General features: G+C 39.3%; 2 protein-coding genes across 2 annotated transcripts; both read right to left on the bottom strand.

The window, feature by feature from the left end:
* Positions 1-2,212: 2,212 nt before the first annotated feature.
* On the bottom strand, positions 2,213-3,058 carry LOC148576046 (uncharacterized). The gene has a single exon (XM_088501140.1). The coding sequence runs from the start codon at positions 3,056-3,058 to the stop codon at positions 2,213-2,215; it is 846 nt and encodes a 281-aa protein (XP_088357266.1).
* A 7,702-nt stretch (positions 3,059-10,760) lies between these two features.
* On the bottom strand, positions 10,761-13,952 carry LOC107627946 (uncharacterized). Its single transcript, XM_016330757.3, has 3 exons — positions 13,240-13,952; positions 12,419-12,606; positions 10,761-11,947 (listed from the first exon to the last, which is right to left on the bottom strand). The coding sequence occupies exons 1-3, from the start codon at positions 13,847-13,849 to the stop codon at positions 11,192-11,194; spliced, it is 1,554 nt and encodes a 517-aa protein (XP_016186243.3). The 5' UTR covers positions 13,850-13,952; the 3' UTR covers positions 10,761-11,191.
* Between the last annotated feature and the right edge of the window lie 6,669 nt (positions 13,953-20,621).

Genomic DNA, 20,621 nt, shown 5'->3' with positions numbered 1-20,621 from the left:
GCCATGAGGCAAGAGGGTGTTTCAGGGCACTCTGTTGGATTCGGAGCTAGAGATGCTGAAGGGACTGCTGGTTTGACAGAGTTCCAGGTTGGTCAGCAATTTCAGGATAAAGACGAGGCCCTGTTAAGTGTGAAGACTTACAGCATCCGGCGAGGGGTACAGTACAAGGTTGTGGAGTCTGATCATCGCCGTTATGTGGGCAAGTGTTCTGAGTTTGGGAATGGGTGCACATGGTTGATTCGACTGAGTCTGCAGAAGCGCAAGGGCATTTGGGAGGTCAAGCGGTACAATGGACCTCACACTTGTCTTGCGACCTCCATCTCGAGTGACCACAGGAGCTTGGATTATCATGTGATTTCCGCGTTCGTTATGCCAATGGTTAGGGCTGATGCATCCGTCAGCATCAAGGTGCTCCTAAATGCCACGGCAGCACACTTCGGGTTTAGGCCGACTTACAAGAGGGTCTGGATGGCGAAGCAGAAGGCAATTGCCCTCGTATACGGTAACTGGGATGAGTCATACAACGAGCTCCCCAGGTGGGTTTTGGGAGTCCAGTTGACGATGCCCGGTACGGTTGCAATCCTACGGACGAGCCCCGTTCGAGTTAGTGGACAAGTAGACGAGTCTCAAGCTTTTTTCCACAGATTTTTCTGGACGTTTCCACCGCTCATCCAGGCATTTCGCCATTGCAAGCCTTTAGTTAGCATTGATGGGACCCATCTGTATGGGAAGTACGGGGGTACTTTGCTCATCGCGATTGCACAGGACGGGAACTCCAACATTCTACCCGTTGCATTCGCACTAGTAGAAGGTGAGAATGCAGAGTCTTGGTCATTCTTTCTCTCCCACCTTAGACGGCACGTGACACTGCAGCCCGGTCTTCTGGTTATATCGGACAGGCATAACGGCATAAAGGCTGCGCTTGAGGCTCCGGACGGAGGTTGGTTACCTCCATCTGCATACCGTGCATTCTGCATTCGACACGTAGCGGCTAATTTTGCCCTTACCTTCAAGGGCAAGGATGCACGTAGGCTTCTAGTGAATGCCGCATATGCCAAAACCGAGGTTGAGTTTGATTACTGGTTTGATATTCTTCGGTCTGAAGACCCGGCGATGTGTGATTGGGTGAACCGGATTGATTATTCCTTATGGACTCAGCATCGTGACGAGGGACGGAGATTCGGTCACATGACGACGAATATCTCGGAGTGTGTGAACTCAATCCTAAAGGGTGTCAGAAACCTCCCTGTTTGCTCTTTGGTGAAGGCAACATATGGAAGGCTTGCGGAACTCTTTGTTCGCAAGGGTAGAGAGGCTGAGGCCCAGATGGGAACCGGACAGCAATTCAGTCAGTACTTGGTGAAGTGTATAGAGGCCAACTTGAAGAATTCGAGGTGCTTCACGGTGACTTTGTATGACCGGGATAACTCCGAGTTCACCGTAGCCGAGACCACTCCGACGGGCTCTTTCTCATTAAGTACCTACAGAGTATCGCTTGCGTCCCGGACTTGTGACTGCGGGTACTTCCAGGCACTTCATTTCCCGTGCCAGCACGCACTTGCATGCTGCGCCTACTCACGGGTTACCTGGTCCTCTTATGTTCACAGCGTGTATCATATTAGTTCAGTGTTCCGTGTGTACCAGATGGGATTCACACCGCCGATACCGGAGGGATTCTGGCCACCTTACGACGGGCCAACCGTGATCCCGGACCCTGCCAAGAGGCGTGCGAGAGAGGGTCGTCCGAGATCCACTAGGATACGGACGAACATGGACGAGGCAGATCCGAATCGGCCAAAGAGGTGTGGCCTTTGTCGCCAACCCGGACACACCCGCAGGAGTTGCCCACAGCTTGGAGGACCGTCTCACACGGGGGCCAGTAGTAGCAATCTTGTTATTGTTATTGTTCATTGATTTTATTTTTCCTGTTACTTGTTATTTAAGATGATTTGTGTTATCTGTTTATCCTTTTACCTTCTAGTAATGAAAAAGTTGCATCTGAATTTGAATATGGTTAGAAATCCCATGACTGCAAAAGTTGATAACTACAGTGTTATATGATTCAATGATAATACATAGTCACTTATCCACTAGGTAAATAACAGATTTTTAAGTACAATAAGATGAGGAAACAACAAGGAAAAATAGCTCTAAAGTAAATCATCTAAAATACATGAGTGAACCCTAACGTCCAAAATACATGAAATGTAAATCATCTAAACAAGTGGGACCCTGTCCCACAACGACGGGGAACCCGTGGCCTCTGACCTCTACGGATAAACGGCTCCTCATCCTCTATCTCATCTGCGTCCTCATGCGGGGCAGGCTGTGCGGGTGGCGTAAAATGGAGTGGTGCGGCAGACGGCCCGGCGACAGACTGTGATGCAGCGGTGTAAGCGGAATGTGGGGTACCTCCCAAAGCAAACTGGTCACCAACAGGTGTCGTAGCAGGCTCGTTCAGATCAACATCTAAGGGTGCCTGCGTGCCAGGGGTCTGAGGACGCCTCCTGCCCGGCTCGTCCTCCTGCATGATAGCCGAAATCTCCGCTAGAAACCGTGGACTGCCGAAGTCCGCATCAAGCGTATCTGCCCCAAGGAAGTCCTGCCACTGTGATCCGGGAATAACCCATGGAGTACCGTCCTGCTGAGGCTGGTCGTCGGTGGGTACTCCAACAAAGTAATGTCCAAAAGGACCGGACCCAAGTCCAGCGTCACTAGGCTCAGCCCCGTCACCCATCCCGGAGCCATACCACTCACCTCCGTGAACCCCATCCTGGGTACTACCACCAGCAACTGAAGCCGCCCCTGCACCATCCCCGCCCTCAGGCCCATGCTGATCATCGTCATCGTCCTCAGGGTCAGGTGCAGCGGCATGAATCGCAGCACGCCCTCTACCTCTGCCAGGATGATGTCGTCGTCGACCCCTAGCGGGGCCGGCCTCGTCGCCAGCCTCCATAGCACGCTCAAGCCACCCCCAGTCACGCTGGCTACGACGTGTGCCCACGCGAGCTCTCCTATCAACCCGCCTCCTGTCCGGCACGTCGTCAGGCCGATCCATCTCAGGTACTTGCCCAGCTCCCCGCTGTGAGGCCTCAACAGGAATAGCCACGGCTCTCGGATCACCCAACTGCGGATCCGGAGACAAAAACCTCTTCCCGTGCTGACTCCACCAATCCAAGAACTGATGCGACGGACCAGGGTCAGCAACAACATCGAATCTCAGCACGCTCTCCGTACGGTCGTCCCAATACTAATGCCATTTCTGCAAATGGGACGGGAACCATCGATCGCCGCCTCTACCGTCCTTCGACATCAGAAAGTTGATGTTCAGGGCGGCCTGTGGACGGGGCTACACCCCTCCAAACTGCGGAAGAACCCTGTCTACCTGATGCCACTCTATGACGGCAAAGTAGATAAGCGATGTAACAGACCGCCACAGCACCATATGCCGAGGCTCCAAAACCTCGGGATGCACGACCTGAAGTACGTCAGGGCTACTGTACGGCATCCAGATAAACTGCACCCAGAACGATACAATGTCAGGGCAACTCGTGATCCCAACTCGTAAATCGTGGTTAAATAAAAAAACTTATTAAGTAACATACTGACCTCTCTATCCTGCAACCGGTCTATCTAGAGCCTCCACGTCTGAACTCTAGGACCCTTCTCGCTACTGGAAGGGATGTAACCTGACCACATGCAACATGCACATGTGTTACCGCTACTTAAATGTGTGCTTAGGGTATCCAATACATTATGAATGAACACGCGATTATGTGTAGTAAATTGAAATAGACAAAGATTAGGGAAGTACCTCGAGGCCAATGGCCAGCTGAACGTCTCAAATCCTGCAGGCCTAAACCGAGGAAATCGCCAGAAAATCCATGACTGAAGTAGCTGAAGTGGGCCCGCTAGCTTGATAACATTTCTGTTCGCCACACGGCACATGCACCGGTACAACCATGCCAGTGCTGCAGAACCCCAGCTATAGGTCCCCATCTCCTCCAGCCTAGCTACAAACGGAAGCCATCTGATGTGAACGCGGTTGCCCGACTTGTCCGCAAAAAGCTGCGTGCCCAACAACATCATGATGTACGCTCGGGCATAACGACGCACAGTATCCTCATCAGCTCCCTCCGGGCACTCACCAAATGTCTCCTGAAACCAGCTGCAGTTGACCGCGTACTTCTGAACCTGGCTAGGAGGAGGTACCACTCCAAGCAACTCCTCGAACCAAACCCAGGCTGGACGGCCACCATCGATGTATACATGGAACTCTGATAGGCAGCCGCTGACGTAACGCCCGTCCACTGGCAAACCCAGCTGGTATGCCACGTCCTGCAGTGTGATAGTGCACTCTCCGAACGGCATATGAAACGTGTGCGTCTCCGGACGCCATCGCTCAACAAACGCACTGACAAGGGCCTCGTCCAACCAGAACCATCTATCGTTCAGTCTTGCAAGATGGTAAAGACCAGCCATCTGCAGGTACGGAACGTATCTGTCATCCAGGACCATGCCCTGCTGCCGCCGCATGCTCCTGATGCATCGCTGAGGCTGCGGAAGAAATGAACCGCATTATTAGAACCAACTTAATTACCGGTGACAAACATAATCAACACGATAATCCCTAAACCAAAAAATCTTACTATGCATAGCCGCTTAAAAATCCAAGAACGAGAACCATTTGCATAAGAAACTTAAATTAGAAACCACCATAGCCTACTGACATCAAAGATCTAACATTATAAAACCACAACTAAACCGCTTACATAAACCACTAACGTAAACCGCTTACATAAACCACATACATAAACCACTAAGATAAACCACTAACATAAACCACTAAGATAAACCACTAAGATAAACCACCAACATAAACCACTAACAAAAACCACTAACATAAACCATTAACAGAAATCACTAACATAAACCGCTAAAATAAACCACCAACTAAACCAACATCTAACCCGCATGCCAAACCACTAACTCACATGTACCGGTAAAATAAAGTTATTTCTGTACTAACCTCTTCGTTGATGACCCCAGCTATATGGGCGACTCCGTCCAAGCGATATAACCGTGCCGGATCGTCCCCCATGAGCAGAGTATTCCGTTCAGGTCTTTCTCGGAGAGAATCTGGATCGTTTTCTCTGAGATTTGGTGGGGCAGGGGAAGATGAGAATGGTTCGAATGAGGCTGATTCGAACTCCTTATATAGCCGAATCACTAGTAATTCGAACCAGGGTGGTTCGAATTACTAACAATCTAGCTTAAGCGTAATTCGAACCAGGGTGGTTCGAATTACATGAAGAACTCATTTCCCCATAATTCGAACTGGAGTGGTTCGAATTACTTGCATAGGTAGTTCGAACCAGTCTGGTTCGATTTACATTCAATTTTTTCTTTGAAATTCGAACTGCTCTGGTTCGAATTATTTGAAGATGAAGTTCGAACTAACCTGGTTCGAATTACATAAAAATATGATCTGGCTCATTGCTGTATCGATTTTCATTTTGGCTCATATAGGTAAATTTGGATTGACGTTGGCTTATTATAGTATTTTGCCCTGTTAATTAAGTACAAATAGATATTTAAAAGAGCGAAAGCGAATAAATATACTGAAAAATTATCTTTATCTCACCATAATCTTTATGAATAATATTAAGAGTAATGTTAGGGAATTAATTTTTTTCATCCAACATAAATTAATTTTTTTAAATTATTTTATTTATCTTAAATTCTAAATTTTAAATCATAAATCCTTAGTCTTAAATCCTAAATATTAAATCTTTTAAAATATAACATTTTTAAAATTTAAAAAATATTAATTATTATTGACTAATTAAAAGTTAGTTTTATATATTTTTTCCGATATTAAATTAACAATCTTTAAAAAAGCAATTAGAAGCAATTATAAACTCCACAGTGTGATCTAGCTAAACTCAAGTAATAGCTAATTTTGATGAATATAAAAATGTACACATACATCTTTTAACAAGCTAGCTAGCTACTCTTCTTCTTAACAAAGCAAATTTGCAACCAACCTCACACTCACTATTGTGCATTTTTCATTATTAGTATTAAATGTAATAAACCACTAGGTAGCTTTTTCAACATGGGAGTTCGATAAAATTGGTTGATGGTTCATTTGCAGTTACTATAACATTAGACGTAAATTAAATTAAATCTTCCTATTTAACATGTGAAGATAAAGAAACCTCGAAGAACACTTAAAAAAAAACTATGAAAAATGTACATTTGGCTTCCTTTTGCTTTTAAGCTGTAGCAGCATGCATTCACATACCTTGATTCTTCAATAATTGACGTGTTCTTTCCCAAGCAGCCTATAGGTGAAGGAAAATGTTGGATCATCAATAATTTGTACTCTCATTTTCTCTAAAAAAGAACTGGGAAAATAACTATTTCTAATTTCTATATTGTGAGTTCTAAATAGTAACTAGTAGAATAGCCGTGCTACTAGAATTGAAGGGCTACCTGTTATTTTTATTCCCTTATTTATTTCTGTTGTACTTAGATAAAGTATTTTAAAGTTCGAGGAGATTTAAAATTTCAAAAAATGCAATGTATGTCTAAATTCAATTATACCTCAACTATAATTTAAGGAAGATTAAGTGACATGAAATTTGAGGAACAGTACAACACATATGCTGCCTATTAGGAATTATTAGGGACATAGGGATAGAGTTAGTTTATTGAACTGATATAGTTAGTTAATTAGTTCAAAGAGCTGTTATATTTGCTAAACATTGAAAAAAGTTAGTTATGTTGTTATTGTGTATGGCTAGTTGCTATTCTTGATTGGAGTCTTGGTCAGTATACTAGTGTTGATCGAAAATATTTAGTTTCGAGAAATACATACTCAAAGTATAATAGACTTTTATTTCAAGGCATGTATTGAGAATGGTTTGTCAAGAAATGAGAATCAGGAACACGATTAGTTGCAAAAGAATACACTCAATAGGAGGGGTTTGATTTTCTTTTGACACATTTAGTCTCGTGGCCAAAATGACAACTCTACATATTTTTTTAGCTATAGTTGTTGCCAAACAGTGACACTTGTACCAGTTAGATGTTAATACGGTTTTTTATATATAGAGATTTATTTGAGGAGGTATATATGCAAATTTCTCAGGGTCTAAATGTTCCTAAATCTGGCCTAGTATACAAGCTCAAAAAATCTCTATTTGGTTTGAAACAAGTAAGTAGACAATGAAATGTTAATCTCATCTCTATGCTACTTTCTCTCGGATACTCTCAGTCTAAGAATAAATATTTTCTTTTTATAAAGAATACAAATGGCAAATTTACTGCTGTCTTGATTTATGTTGACGGTGTTATACTCACTGGTAATGATTTTACATCAAATTGAGTTTACTAAGTCCCTACATGAAGCTTTTCGTATTAAAGACATTGGAGATTTGAAATTCTTTTGAAGTTTAGAGATTATTAGAAGCAGTAAATATGTTCCTGTTCATCAAAGCAAATATGTGCTAGACTTGCTCAAAGACTATGGCATGACTAATTGTAAACCCATTTCAACTCCTATGGACTATTCCACTAAGTTAGGAAAGAATTATAATCCCCCATATTCGAATTTTGCTACCTATTGAAGGTTAATTGGATGCTTATTTATCTCACCACCACTAGGTCAGATATCTCTTTTGCAGTTGGAAAGTTTAGCTACTTAGAATATTTTTCACTATCTTTATATTAGTTAGACTCTTTAAATTTATCCTTAATTAATTTTGATGCTAAATTTTATTTACAATTAAAATTTTCCATCTATTTATATCTGTTAAGATCTATTTAAATTTTAAAATTATTTTACTAAATTTATTATCCCGTGTGTTTATTGAAAATCATTTTTAGTTTGATTTATCAAATATAAGTACTATAATTTAAAAAAATAAAAAAAATAATAAATTTTTTGTGAATAATAAAAAATTTACTAAACCAAACTTAAAAGTGATGCCCAAGCAAGACACACCCGTGTGATTATAAATAATTTCTCTCCTTTTTTTGTCATTATATAATTTCTCTTCTTTTTTCTTTATTAGATAGATTGGACCATCTCTAATCTTAAACATTACGACATCACAATCTCGCACACACCACATTCATACAATTTCTCTCCTTAAAAAGTTACAAACATAATTAAATTCTTTTGCGACCGAAACAGAATAAAACTGAAATGTTTTTTTTTTGGGGGGGGGGGGAGGGGGATAAAACTGAAATTGTAATTGTAATTAAATGGGCCTATGAGACTTATATACGTAACTTAATATGGGCCTTAGAGGGCTTGAAAGACATAAATGGGCCTTCCAGGGCATGAATGCGAAAACGTTTCCCTTCGGCTATCGGTTCTGGTAGTTGGCACTCGGAAGATCCGAACTACAATCAAATCAGAGTCCCGAATTGGCAGAAAAGCCGCAAAAATCAACCTTGATATGTTTCGAAGCAGATTCCTCTCTTTCCCTATGGTCATTGGTGCAGTCATGTAAGTTTCATTTCATAACCAAATCATTCCTCTCTTTCGCAGTTATCTAATTCCGCCATCAGAAACTTTCTTAACAGCTTAATCAAATCTGTCCCATGACTTTGATTGATTGATCTAGTTATATATATAATTTGAATTTTTAAATTTGGTATATGCAGAATTGGTGTTGTTTCTGGTAAAGCTATATTTGGACCCCCACTTGATGACTACTGGAAAAAGAAGCGTCAGGAAGAGGAAGCGGCCTCCGCAGCAGCTACTACTAACAAGGCGACCGAATCTAAGGCAACGTAGCTACTTGTTAAATGCACCTTTGAGTTTTCCCCCTTTTGTTTTTTTCAACTAGTGAACTGCAGTTGTTGGTGAAACACACTGCACTTGAGGAAGGGCTTCTGCTCTCCACAATTAAATCTTGTATCCACCTAAATTTATAGTTTTCAAAAACGAAAATGCTAATTCAACAACGGAGGAATGAGTTTGATAACCACACGTTCAAACAAAATAAAATATGCTCGAGGAAAATGTCTATTTTATCTTTTATTTGTTTAATAAAAAACACTTTCTTTTTCTCTTCTTTCTACTTTGATTCCTTCTAAATTTTCTATTTTTCTCGTCTGTCTCTTCTTTGTCTTCTCTTCCTCCTCCTTATCTCCTCCTTATTTGTGTGCCTCCTCCTCATCCTCGTCCATCTCGCTACTGTCAGAATTTTTATCCAGATTTATTATGGTAGATTCTAGATGCAAATAGCGCAATACAAATAAACTAGAATGTCTCCTACCTCGCAAAATAATGTGCAAGACTATTGAAAATTTCCAAGAGTATTCACTAAAAGAACCAAATGATTATTCAATTGAGTGATTTTTATTGTGCATGTTTGTAAGGAAAGTTAATTGTAAAGAGTAAAGACATCACCAATAAAATTGGATTTGAATTTTTCTAAATTTTTTGTACGAATTCAATATGATATATATAGACCAAGCTATCTACCTTTTGAAACGATTAAAATTGTATGATTCTAATAGACGTATTTAAAATATCATGTGTGTTTATTATCATTTTATAACATGGTGTTTGTGAGATTATTTGAACAAATTATTTGATTACAACATTCTTTTTCACAATTTAAGATGTTAATTCACTGGACTAAAATTTAAGATGTTAATTTAAGTTAGGGACGCTATTCAATTTCGTCTTCTTTTTGCTGGTCAAACAATTAAGAGAATCCAAACTTTAGCAAGATTAAAGTGTAAATACTCAAAAAATCTGAAGTTTGAGGCTTTTTGAGACTTAAAATGTGAGTAATGTGTTTCATTAATGGTTCATGTGAGGCTTGTTTTCTGGAGCAAAAAATGGTAGCGTGTGTGGCTGATATTGACTGTTCACTATAAAACTAAGCATATTATTTTAAAGCTTGAGATGTTAGCTTTTTAATCTCCTTGAAATCGCCTCATTTGGACATATATAGCTTAACTTATTATCAAATTATTATATAGATGTCAAGATTGATAGCATCTAGAACATTCTTGACACTAATCTTTAGTTGTGAATTACGCCTAGAATCCTTGAGAATTGGAGAAAATATTCAATATAAAAATTGTAGAACTTGAGCTCTTCTTTGTATCAACTCTAGGTTTGCTCCTATCCTATCACTATAGCTCTAAACGAAAACTCAAACAAAACTTGTCACGGACACCCGTTGGATATCAAACCAATTATCTTCAAATCCAGGTGAATGTATCGATTAAAAAACTTGATGCTCAAAATTCGTTGTAACTCAAAACCGACAATTAACACTATTAAAGTGTAGTCTGTTAAATATTCATCTCTTGTATATTTATATTTTTACTCTTCCAAATAATGAATTTCAAATAGTGTTTTTTTTTTATTACTCCCCAACAAAATCCGAAATTGTCTAAGTGAAGATTCACTTCTTGTCGTGTTTGCTTGTTAGTTTGGAGCATTGGAAGTGAGAGATGTTAAACACCATACTGGTGAGAATTCTACGGAAGAACTGCTTGCATTGGTTTATGTGCCAAGTGATGGAACAATGGCTGTGCCACAATGGGAACTCAGTTCTATAGTATATGTTTGTATTGCCTGCATTCTGTATCTTGATATTATAAATAGTAGATTTCCACAATAATTTATAACTTCAACTACTTAAGAATATCTTTCAACAATACTTTGTTTTAGTACATATTGGCTTATTCACTCGTGAAAAAATAAATAAAAGTTGAAGGCATTTTATAACCTCAAATAACTTCGTCTTCCAATATCAATGCAAAGGAGTTATATGTGTAAAGAGCAGTAATAAACTAATAACCACACATAGAACAATGGCCGGTAGAAAGTAGCTTTTATTTACACAAATAAGCTTTCCAGAGGCTGATCACAGAATTGTAGAGACTAAATATATGCAGATATTCACAAAATAGAAGAGAATCAAATCATGTCACATGAATGCCATCAACATTAAGCCACTCACTAGGATCCTTGTTCTCAAGATTTTAGTGCTCTAGCATGCTCGGAACATTCGTTTCCAGCAGCATTCTTCATAATTTATATATACTTATCGGAGTTGAGCGAACCACTTAAATGAATCCAGTCTCCAGTGCCTTTGTTAAAGAATCAGAATTTGATGCAAGTTTGTTTATAACTCATGGGAACATAACCTTAAACATCATCCTCCTCAAGGTCACTAAATGAGACATCATCGTCATTTGCAGTAGGGTTTGAAGTTCCAGTGAGACCAGCCATTTCAGGAGTATCATCCTCTTTCAACCAATCATCATCCTCATCCAACTCATCAGAAATTTTATTTACAGAACTAGATGATGATTGGTCTATAGAGGGTTTCACTGGAGCTTCTTTAACCATAGATTTCTTGGTATCCTGAACTTGAGTGCTTTGGACAGGATTATCCATCTTGACATCAGAAACAACCGCAGATGGGGCTGCTTCAACAACAGATGTCTGCAGAGGTTGGGATTCTTGTTGAACGCTGGTATGCACTGGCAAGTGCTTTTTGGTTTCTTTGGACTGAACAGTGCTATTCTGGGCAGGAGGATGTTTATCCATCTTGGCATCAAGCACAACAGATGGGGCTGCTTCAACAACAGATGTTTGCAGAGGATGTGATTCCTGTTGAAAACTGGTTGGCACAGACAGACCATGTTCTGCCTTTTCTGTGGGAACATTGCTAATTTGGACATGTTTATCCATCTCGACATCAAACATAACTGCAGATGGGGCTGCTTCAACAACAGGCATGTGCTGAGGATTGGATTCCTGTTGAGCACTGGTTGGCACAAAAAGAAAGTGTTCAGCCTCTTCTGATGGAACACTGCTGCCGGCAGATAAGTTTTGCTCTTGCTTTTTCTTTTTCCTTTTGTCTAACACCTCAGTTAACATTGCTCTGGCTTCCATTATCTGCAGGTAGAATAAAATGGTGACAATGCAGGTTAGAAGATTATCTATTGACGCCAAAAGCAACAACTAGTTGAAAGTCAAATGTCACAAGCATAAAGAATTGTTCAATTACACCTTGCCTAAAAATAAAATAAAATATAATAAAATTGTTCAATCCCAGCATTTTTCAGACCTGTGTAAAAATTTGGTGAAGGAAAATCACATTTGATATAACAGCATTCCGTTCAATAGATCAGATTAGCATAGTGAGTAGTGACACAAGTTTATGCTACAATTCCAGAGATTCATATGCCAAGAGCCAAAGACTAAAAAAATAAAATTAATAGAATTGATACTTTTTACACATTCAAGAATGTGGCTATGAGACAATGCATCTGTACAGCTGTACTTAGGCTGTGGAAATTCCAAAGAAAATATGGAAAGAAAAAATGAAAGAGAAAGAAAACCAATTGCAAGCAAATTTTCACTCACTGGTGGGGTTGATAAAATGACAGCATCATTTTTGTCGAGTCTAGGGTGCAGGAGTACAAAGTATATCTTCCAAAAGCAACCATCGCTCATGTATCCAGGACAAAGTTCCATTCTTAGAGCAGCTAACCTTGGTGCCAACCGTTCAACAGCCAGAGCATGTTCTTGTTGGAAATCCGATAACTCAAAATCTATTAAACAAAATAAAAAACATAAATTAGTAAAAGGTCAAAGACAAAGAAATAATAATAGGGAAAATCATAAAGCAGCATCTTAAGAGTTAAGACACAGAAGCTGTCTCTCTCACTACAAACTAGGAACCTGAGAGAACAAAATTAAAATTAGCCCGAGTAAATCACTTGAAAACATTCAAATTTTCATTTGATTTTGTACCAGAGTTGTGTACAAATCTAACATAGATTCCAATCATGATTTGCTGAACAATGCGCAAAAATATCATAATTTAGTATCGATGTCTTGTGTACTCATTCTGTGTGTTTCGTACACAAACAATACCTAAATATTATGAACTATATAGCACTTCTCGCAAATTAGTGACATTGCATAGATTCCAATCATGATTCTAAGTTGCCGTCTACAACTGCCTTGCAAAACAATTGCAACCCTAATTCATTTTCACAATTTAAAGCAACCACAATGTAAAATACAACCACTAAAAACAGTTTAAAACCTGATCCCAATACGTAACCCTAACCATGTACACCACTACACATGGAATTGAAATCACACACTTAAATCTTACTCGAATCGAAAAGTTGAGACTGAAAATAAAATGATAAAATTATAAAAAAGGGGAAAAATACCATCAGATTCAGGATCATCGGGCAGAGGGAAATCGAGCCAAGTCTCGGGGTGCATGGCTATGCTCCTGGCGAATGAAACTACGTCTTCATTAAATCCAACGACGCCATTTAGATTGTAGTCGCTGAGAGAGCGCTCCTCTTCAGAACCAAGCTGGAGAAAATTGGAGGCTATTTTGGTAATCTCAGACACGGCCTTGTTTTCAGAGAGCTTAGAGATTCCGCTCCTGAACCTTCCACTTATCTCGGCGAAATCGCTTCGGATCCCTGCAATTAGGTCCTCATCGGTAGCACGTTCGGGATCCGAGATCTGAGGTTCGGATTTTGGTTCGGGATCGGAGGGAGGGGCGAGGAAAGAAGCGACGCCCCATAATCGGCGCGAGATGGTTTGTTTGAGCTCGGAGAGGTCTTCTTTGACGCCCCGTGCAGTGGGAGTGGATGGTTCGGATTGTGAGTCGGGTTCTGGTTTGGTTGAGGATTTGGGGTCAACGGTGGCGGTTTCCGGATTGGGAGTGTGTTTATTGTGGTTTTGCTGTTGTGGTTGTTGATCATCAACGTCGACGTCGTCGTCGTCGAGTCTGAGTGAGTTCGTGATTGATGATAGCCATGACATGGTTGATCCCCCGCGTTCGGTAGAACTAGGCAATAATTGTGCTGTTTGTATTTCTTAAACAGGACAACAAAGTATTAGCTCCGACTTAACTTTTCACTCAACCAATAAGGTATTATTAATTTATGAGTAAAAAAAAAAAAAAAGGTGCGAATTAGCCAATAACATTTAAAAAAAAAAAATTTTAAGCATTCATTCTATTAGATAAACATTAAAAGTTATTTTTTTTTTACAGTAAATTATCATTTTTATTCACGAAAGTTAAAGACGCTAACAAATCTACCTATAAAAAAAATTATCATTTTGACCCATAAAACATAGGTTCTATACAATAAAATTATCTAAACATTAAAAAATCATGTAAAAACTTCAAATTACCCTTATCATCATCCGTATCATCTTTTCCCTCCCCACTAACCACTCCATCATCCTCATCTGCTCGTTACCTTACCATCATCACTACCACTAACCCCATCCTCTATCTCTCACTAATAATCAATTGATTTTCAAACAATCCTAGCGGAAATCTTTTCAGCCACGACCTACCTCTCCTCCTCCATGACAAATGTTGTAGCCTCTGTTTCCTGTCCTGCAGCTTCCAGCGTTAGCGACCACCGCTGCCGTTGATAAACCACTATTTTGTGGTTTATCTTGTGCTAATTTGAGTGGTTTTTATCAACTCTTTACTCACTTATTCATACTATTTGCATGATTTTACAATTCCTTCCTAATTATGCTCTATGATTGAAAACCTGCTTCCTAAGCCTTTAAATTGTGTACTTTTAATGTCTTCTCGTACCATTCGATGCCGTGATCCGTGTGTTCAGTGTTTTCAGGCTTTACAGGACAGGAATGGCTTAGAGGATGGAAAGGAAGCTTGCAAAAATGGAAGGAGCACAAGAAATAAAGGAGATAACCAGCGAGAAGCGACGCGAACGCATGGCTCACGCGTGCGCGCGAATTGGAGAAATTCACAGCAACGCGTGCGCGTACCTGACGCATATGCGTGGACTAGAGTTCGCGCAATGACGCGAGCGCGTGCCTGACGCACACGCGTGGCAAGGAAAATCGTCGCGTACGCGTGACTGACACGTACGCGTGACATGTAAGGCCCAAAATCTTTGAAAAGTCTTATTATGATCAAGTCTCAAATCCTACAGTTATTTATAGCCTTAATTTCAGAGATTATTTTATTAAAGATAATTAAGGCAAGTTTTGATTTATTGGATTTGAGATAAGTTATGATTATTATCCAATTTTATAATTATTGGATTATTTTCTATATTTAAAGTATAAGGTTGATAGTTATGAAATAATAAGGATTTTATAAGATTTGGATTAGATAAGTAATATTTAAATATTATTACTGCTATTTTGGAAAAATGAAGAAATTAAGTATATTATTTCTAATTTTTGGATTTGGGCATTTTATTGAAAATAATTTGTGAAATTGATGAGCAAATAGTATTTTCTATATACAACTAGTGTTGGATTTAATTTGAGTTTCAATTATTATATTATACCCAATTTTATTTGAAATTACCAAATTACCCCTAAACCTAATTTTGCCTAAACCCTAACCTAGCTACCCTTTTCCCCCTGAGCTCAGCAGCCATAGCACGCACAGTTTCCTTTTGTTCTTTCTTCATGAAAGAAAGGAACAGAAGCAAAAGAAAAATGAAATAGAGGGGAGAAGAGGGAGGCGGCGCGGTGGGTGCCACTGCCACCGTCGCCGCCGTCGCTGACTGAGGGGAGGGGAGCTCTGAACGAGAAGAGAGAGCTCGCGAGACAGGGAGAGATGGACCTGCGCCTTGCCGTCGACCCACGTCTCGCTGCCACGCCACTGTCTCGGTGCCACCGTCATTCAGTCTATCAACGAGCCGCTGCCAGAATCGTGCGAGGAGCGTCGCCGTCCTATGGAGCCGTGTCGTTGCCGCTCAGTCCACTGCCAGAGACAGACGCGAAGAGGGAGCGGGAGTCTCAAAGCCAGCTGTGTCCTCACCGCCGCAAAGGAAATCGTCGCCGTTCCCTGAAGCCCGTGTCGCCGTCGAGTCCAGATGAAAGGAGAGACCGGGCCTGAGCCTCGACGAGCTGGGAAGAACCAGCGCCACAGCTGCGCCGTCGTCGTGGACACCACCGCCTCCGTTGGAACGGCCATAGCCACTGCCACCATCTGAGCTCGCCGTTGCTGGTGATGGTTAGTTGAACCGTTGTCAGGAGAGGGTTCAGATCCGCCGCTGCCGGAGCTTCTAGCCGAGCCTCAACCGCCGGGAACGCTGCTGCCGCCACCGAGCTCCACTGCCGGTAAGGCTTTTAAGTTGAGTTTCCCTTCTGTTGAGTTTCCTGGAACTTCATTGTCGCTGCGTGTGGTTCAGATCGCCGCTGCTGCTTGGGGCTGACTGCCGGGTTGCCGCCGAACCGGTTCGGAGACCGCCGCTGTTTCGGTTCAACCGTTCTTTCTTCGGTTCGGTAAGCGTTTTGATTTGAAAGCCCTTTTGTTACTGTTCTGTTATCATACGCTGAGGTTTGTGGCGTTAATTGCTATACGATTGAGTTTCGATTGTTGTATGTTGCGATTAGAGTTGTTGAGACCGTTGCGAAAGTGGCTTGGAACCGAGGTTTTGGCTGTCGGGATTTTGATTGTTGACCTCGGGTCAAGGCGGAAAGGATTATGTGACGCGTTTGGGCTATGGAATTGCGTTTTGAGGTAGGGGCGCTTTCCGAAAACTATAGTTTATTATTGGAATTATTACATATGGGTACTGATGTGAGATATTGTGTATTTGGTGATTGTACCTTCCTTATGTATTATTTGATTGACTCGAATGACTAAGGATGTTGGTTTGGCTGAATTGTTGCGCGGCTTATGAAATGTAATGTTCGAAGTTGATTCTTTAAAGATTTGAAATGAGTTTAATCCGTCGAGGATTGGTTTGAATTGAGTCAATTATTTTGATGATGTGAAAGATAGAATACTCTTGAAATGCTCTGTATTGCTTTAGACTATTATTTGTACCCTCGCCTTTATCTTGAGATATTCTGTAAGAGGGATAGGAATTGTATTATCTAATGCTTGTAATATTTTATATATATATATATATATATATATGTATATATATATGGATGTACTCTTTATGAGCTTTTCTAAGTTGTATGGTATTTGTGGATGTACGTTATCGAACGAAATTATTTTTGAGAACGGTATTGCGGTTTAAAGTTTTAAACAGGCTCATATTTTAGTATTAAATAGTATAAGTGTCGTCGTAATATCCGAGCTATCAGAGTTGCGCAGCCGGAAGCGTTGCCTTTGGTAGTCAGGGTGTTACATTATGGTATCAGAGCAGTTCTTCCTGTAGAGCCTGAGGAATGGACTGACTATGCTTCAATTGTATACTCTGAGTGTTTGTCATGTATTAGGTCTTGTCGAATGACGAGGATTAGAGCTTTATGCACATGACGATCTATTGATTAACGCTGTTAGTCTTGCATTGCATGATCCTTGGTATTAAGTTTGGCCGGCTTAATACTAGTGAATTATGTATATGGAAGCACTGATGGGTTATCATAGATGATATACGAGTTTTGAATAAAGCGAATCGCGAGTTTTGGGAACATTGGAAACTATTTCTCGAGGCTATTCAGTTTTGTGTCTTGAATTCTGTTCGAGTCGACCTGTTCTTTTATACCCTAACCTGAAGTTCTTGTTTGCTAATCCTCTTGAAAAGCAGCTTGGTTTTTCAACTCTATTCCTCCAATCATATGCATTCCTGTTTGATCTTAAGTGCATATGCTTGTTTGAAATCCTTGTTGCATCTGTCCTTTCTCTGTTTGAGTTCTTCTTGATTCAAGTATTCTTTGATATAGTCTTGGACTTGTCTTAATGTGCTGTGACTTTTAACTCCGGGTCCCGTGTTCATTCTTAGAGAACTTGTTGATTCAGTTTTCCTCTTATTTGACAGTGATTACAGCTAATTTTGGGATTTTATAAAAATTGCTGTTGATTAGATATATACTTATCTATATATGAAACTTTGAGATTTCTTATACAGTTTAACAACTACTTATCTCTAATACCTCGCTTGTATTTTTACTGGTTTACGGAATTGCACTTACTTTAAAAGTAAATTGACTTTCTAGTAATTTTACTATAGTTCTAATGCATATCTTCATTGATTTATGTATTTGAATATTTTTCAAAATCTTGGAAAGGAAAGATTTTTCACTTTTGTCCCGGTTGAGTTTTGTTTGATAAACTTCACTTAATTCATTTTGATTTGAGTCTGATTTAGCATACTACATGGTTTATGCCATTGTTGTTCTTTTGAAAACGTTGGACTCATAGCTTTCTTCCTATGAACGGACTAAATTCTCTATTAAATCTTCCATTTCCATGAATGTCATGTTTGACCTTGTTTTTAACTGATCTTTTACATCTTGTGGATATTGCCATTGATCTTGGTTTTTCCTCTTGTGTGAATCTCACTCTTATGTGAGTCAGCTTGATTTGTTTCAATTTCATGCACCGTTTATCCTCTCATTGTCTTTACAAGAGTTTTTAGTCAAAGATTTATCCTTGAGAGATTACTAATGGTTGAGTTGTCTTTTTCTATGACTTTTGTATTCTTTTGGATCAATTTAAAACTTGTTTAATGTTTCATGTCTAGTGGATCTTGTTTGAACTACTTTAAATTAAGATCCTTTCTTACAAGGCTTGACTCCTTTTTAAGTGCATCTTAAACTTCTTGAATGTTCTTCTGAGATGGTGATTTCAAGAACACTTTTGGAGTCTTGTTTTGAACCTTTTAAAGGAATTTTGGATTTTCTTTGAAGAAATATTAAATGGAATTTATTTTTTTGTTGCTTGATTGAGATTGAAACCATTGCCCAATTTTGACGAAATTAATTTAAAGTTGGCATGCGCCATTTTAAATGAGGTTTTGGGAAAGCTCCCTTGTTTAGTGGAAATTGGTTTGTTTGTAACGCACCACCTATTTCCTTACCAGATTGTAAGCAAATTTTTACCTCGGAATTTTCTTTCTAAAGAGAGTTTAATTTTCTCTTTCATCTTTGCCATGATTTTATACACGCTTGTTTGAATATGAGCTTTGGGAATTTTTGATCAAGCATTTGATTTCTTTTCTGAGTTTTATGATTGCCTTTGGTTAAGCTGTGCACCTAATTATTTTTCTAAAATATTTGAGGAAATATTTTAGCTTTTAGCCAAACTTGTGTGCACCTTGTTTTTAGAATTCTACATGATCTGTTTCAACATGAAGTTGTATTATAGCAAAGTCACGTTTATTCTTTTGTTACTCTCTTGAAGAATGTTTATTACTTGACTTTCTTCCAGACTGCGAAATGATTTTTCCGCAAGTTTTCGATTCTTTTATGAACAAAGTATTCGGAAGTATTTTAATCGTGCTCGAGTTCTGTGAGCTTTGTCTTGGGTCTGAAATATTCTCTTCTATAAACCTCATACTTCTCGACCCAATTTGAATTTGGTTCAAATTAATGCGCTGATCCTCCTCTTTGTTGATCCTATTGGATTTCTTTGATTCAAGGGTTATTTTTGGGGTTGTTAATTGAATTGTGTCTAGAAAACTTCATTGCTTGAGTATCCTTGGTTATCTGGGATTGGATATATTCTCTCAAATCTATTATTGCTATCCTTGACATTTGACTCTCCTTTTTAAATCTTGTATCCTTCTGAGTAGACTCGAGAATTGTTTTGATATCACGTGCGATCTATAGATATACTAACGCGATGCGTTAGTTCTTTAAGACGTGATGTGTGCATACGAAAGTTGAAGCGGTAGGTGTGCAACATTAAGAGTTGTGGGTGTTTTGTTCCTTGCAAACGGGTTTGCGGTCGTTAGGCTTATGATCGGATATGGGGATTGTTAAGTGCCTGATGAGGTTGGATAGTTGAAGCCCTGAGGCTGATATGAGATTAGTGTGCGGATGTTAAGCACGTTGTTTTAACCCTATCCTGTTTTATAGCCTTTGATGCCTTGCCCTTCTATCACATGATTGACCCGTGTTATCTTTTGCATTGAGCCTACATTGTAACGTTTGCTTTGCAATCACACTCCTACCTTTACATCCTTATGCTTATGACAATCAAAGTATTTGAAAATCGTATATATGATTATATTTTCAGATATTTTTGCTTCTTCCTTAAATGTGTTCAAGGGTGAACTGTTATGGAATTTCTTTCATTTTGTATCAATTTTCGAGGGCGAAAATTTTTATAAGGTGGGTAGAATATAAGGCCCAGAATCTTTGAAAAGTATTATTATGATCAAGTCTCAAATCCTACAGTTATTTATAGCCTTAATTTCAGAGATTATTTTATTAAAGATAATTAAGGCAAGTTTTGATTTATTGGATTTGAGATAAGTTATGATTATTATCCAATTTTATAATTATTAGATTATTTTCTATATTTAAAGTATAAGGTTGATAGTTATGAAATAATAAGGATTTTATAAGATTTGGATTAGATAAGTAATATTTAAATATTATTACTGCTATTTTGGAAAAATGAAGAAATTAAGTATATTATTTCTAATTTTTGGATTTGGGCATTTTATTGAAAATAATTTGTGAAATTGATGAGCAAATAGTATTTTCTATATACAACTAGTGTTGGATTTAATTTGAGTTTCAATTATTATATTATACCCAATTTTATTTGAAATTACCAAATTACCCCTAAACCTAATTTTGCCTAAACCCTAACCTAGCTACCCTTTTCCCCCTGAGCTCAGCAGCC

The sequence above is a fragment of the Arachis ipaensis genome, chromosome B1 (genome assembly GCF_059453495.1).
Source record: "Arachis ipaensis isolate K30076 ecotype BB chromosome B1, ASM5945349v1, whole genome shotgun sequence".
In the NCBI taxonomy this organism is placed as follows: domain Eukaryota; kingdom Viridiplantae; phylum Streptophyta; class Magnoliopsida; order Fabales; family Fabaceae; genus Arachis; species Arachis ipaensis.
The sequence above is the reverse complement of the archived record's forward strand: the minus strand, read 5'-3'. Positions and strand labels throughout refer to the sequence as shown.